General features: G+C 36.5%; 1 protein-coding gene across 1 annotated transcript in view; it reads left to right on the top strand.

Annotated features, from left to right (window-relative positions):
- Positions 1-2200, top strand: part of LOC101307659 (ubiquitin carboxyl-terminal hydrolase 8-like) — a 10228-nt gene that overhangs the window by 2251 nt on the left and 5777 nt on the right. Inside the window, exons 4-8 of the mRNA XM_004291477.1 lie at positions 164-223; positions 303-395; positions 925-1266; positions 1416-1556; positions 1652-1822. Coding sequence (XP_004291525.1) covers positions 164-223; positions 303-395; positions 925-1266; positions 1416-1556; positions 1652-1822 — 807 coding nt within the window. The remainder of the gene's footprint in view (positions 1-163; positions 224-302; positions 396-924; positions 1267-1415; positions 1557-1651; positions 1823-2200) is intronic.

Genomic DNA, 2200 nt, shown 5'->3' with positions numbered 1-2200 from the left:
ATATCCTTCTGTATATATATATATATATATATATATATATTTTTAAATTACTTGTTCATTGCAAGCTAGTGTATGTTTCCATGTTTTCATTTTACTCTTTTTATGGCACATAGATGTATGGGAGCATGCTTATCTTTCTTCTCATTCATCTTTTTTGTTTTAGGATAATGCAGTGGAGTCCTTCAAAAGAGCATGCAAAATCTTCAGTTTGGAGTCTGACATGGTAATTAAGTTGTTTAATCAAGAATGTTGCTGTATCAGGATCAAGTGTTTGACTTTTTTAATTTTTGTTATTGAATCAGTTACGCATCTGGGACTTTTCCGGCCAGACTAACTTATTTTTTACTAATGACAAAAGCAAGTTCCCAAGAGACTTGCAACGGCAGTCAGATGAGGTAACTTGCTACTTCATGGTTGTCAATCCTTCTGCTACTCTGAAGTCTGGATACTCTATGTGTTATTAGTGTACTTAGTGTCAATGCTATTTCAGTCTTACTCACAATCTATCCACTGCTGTATGTCACAGTACCCTTTGTTGTTTTTTTATTTTTTATGTATTTCCTGGTTGATGAAGCCTCTTAGTTAAAATCTAAAAGGTGGTAAGGCAAATTTTCGCAGGAGTTTGCTTTTGCATTTAGATGGGGTCAAAGGTGTAATGAAACTGGCAAATTCTTTGCATATCATTTGGTTGATTGCTTCACTCTGTGTGTGTGTGTGTGTGTGTGTTTTGTTGGTGAGACTGTTGCCACTGTGTCTTGTTTAGAATATGAGGTTAATTGTTAAATCTACTGTTTAAAAATTTCCCCTGGACATGTTCATGTTGGCCTATGAGAAATATATTACAGTGACTTGAATATTATGATATGTCTCTGGTTGATGCACTTGATCTGATAGTTTGAAGATTATTTTACAAATGGTTTACAGATCCTACTGGAGTTGCAAGTTTATGGATTGTCAGATTCAATCAAGTGCAGGGAAGGGAAAAAAGATGAGATGGCCATGCAACATTCTACAACTGGAAATTCTTGTGGTGCTTCAGTTATGATGAATGGTTCTGCTGGCAGTACACATTCAAACTTCATTCGTTCATTCTGGGGAACCTCTTGCGAAGCTGGCTCTTTAGGGTTGACAGGATTGCAAAACCTCGGAAATACTTGTTTCATGAATAGCTCCATCCAGTGCTTAGCCCATACACCAAAGCTTGTTGACTATTTTCTTGGAGATTATGCTAGAGAAATAAATAAGGAAAACCCATTGGGCATGGATGTATGTCATTCTTTGTTGGACATTCGATCAATGTCTATCTTAACATTCGGAACTTGATGTTGAGCAAATAATGTCTTTTTGAGATGTTGCCTGCTTTCCCAAGAGTATGTATTCTTTTTCTAAGCCTATTACTGTACATTCTTTGTCAGGGGGAGATTGCTTTAGCATTTGGAGATCTGTTAAGGAAGTTATGGGCTCCTGGAGCAACTCCTGTGGCTCCAAGGACCTTTAAATCAAAACTTGCTCGCTTTGCTCCTCAGTTTAATGGCTTCAATCAACATGATTCACAAGTCAGTGAAGTTAATTTTTCAAGAATTGCTTTCTTTTGAGTTCATTGTTTATGAGGGTTGGGATTTTCATGATTCATACCATATTACTGTAGCAGGAACTCCTGGCGTTTTTGTTGGATGGACTTCATGAAGATCTTAATCGTGTAAAATGCAAGCCTTATGTAGAAGTCAAGGATGGTGATGATCGACCAGATGAAGAGGTAGCAGATGAATATTGGCGAAATCATTTAGCCCGCAATGACTCTATCATTGTTGATGTGTGCCAAGTGAGCCTCTCCCTCAGATCATGTTTTGCGTCCACTGCTTGTTGGATTAAATCTCTGCAGGGATTCTTTTGTTATTACATTTTTGATGAACTTGTTTGCAAACTTCAGAGTCTAGAGTCGTCCATCGACGTTGTCTTTGTCTACCTTTGTGAGAGTAATACTAGTGGTCAAAGATTTTACACTGTTTCAGATCTTTAACTTAAAGAAATAGTGAAAGCTTGAGTACAGTGAGAAAATAACTCATTAAAAGTTGATTTGTATGGTTGGCAATTTCCAATGACTACCAACTCCAAATGGAATACTTGCCTTTAGTCTTAATAACTCCAAATAGAATTCTCACCTTTAGTTTTGATTATATATATATATATATATCAGGCC

Source organism: Fragaria vesca, linkage group LG2 (assembly GCF_000184155.1).
Source record: "Fragaria vesca subsp. vesca linkage group LG2, FraVesHawaii_1.0, whole genome shotgun sequence".
In the NCBI taxonomy this organism is placed as follows: Eukaryota; Viridiplantae; Streptophyta; class Magnoliopsida; order Rosales; family Rosaceae; genus Fragaria; species Fragaria vesca.
The sequence above is the reverse complement of the archived record's forward strand: the minus strand, read 5'-3'. Positions and strand labels throughout refer to the sequence as shown.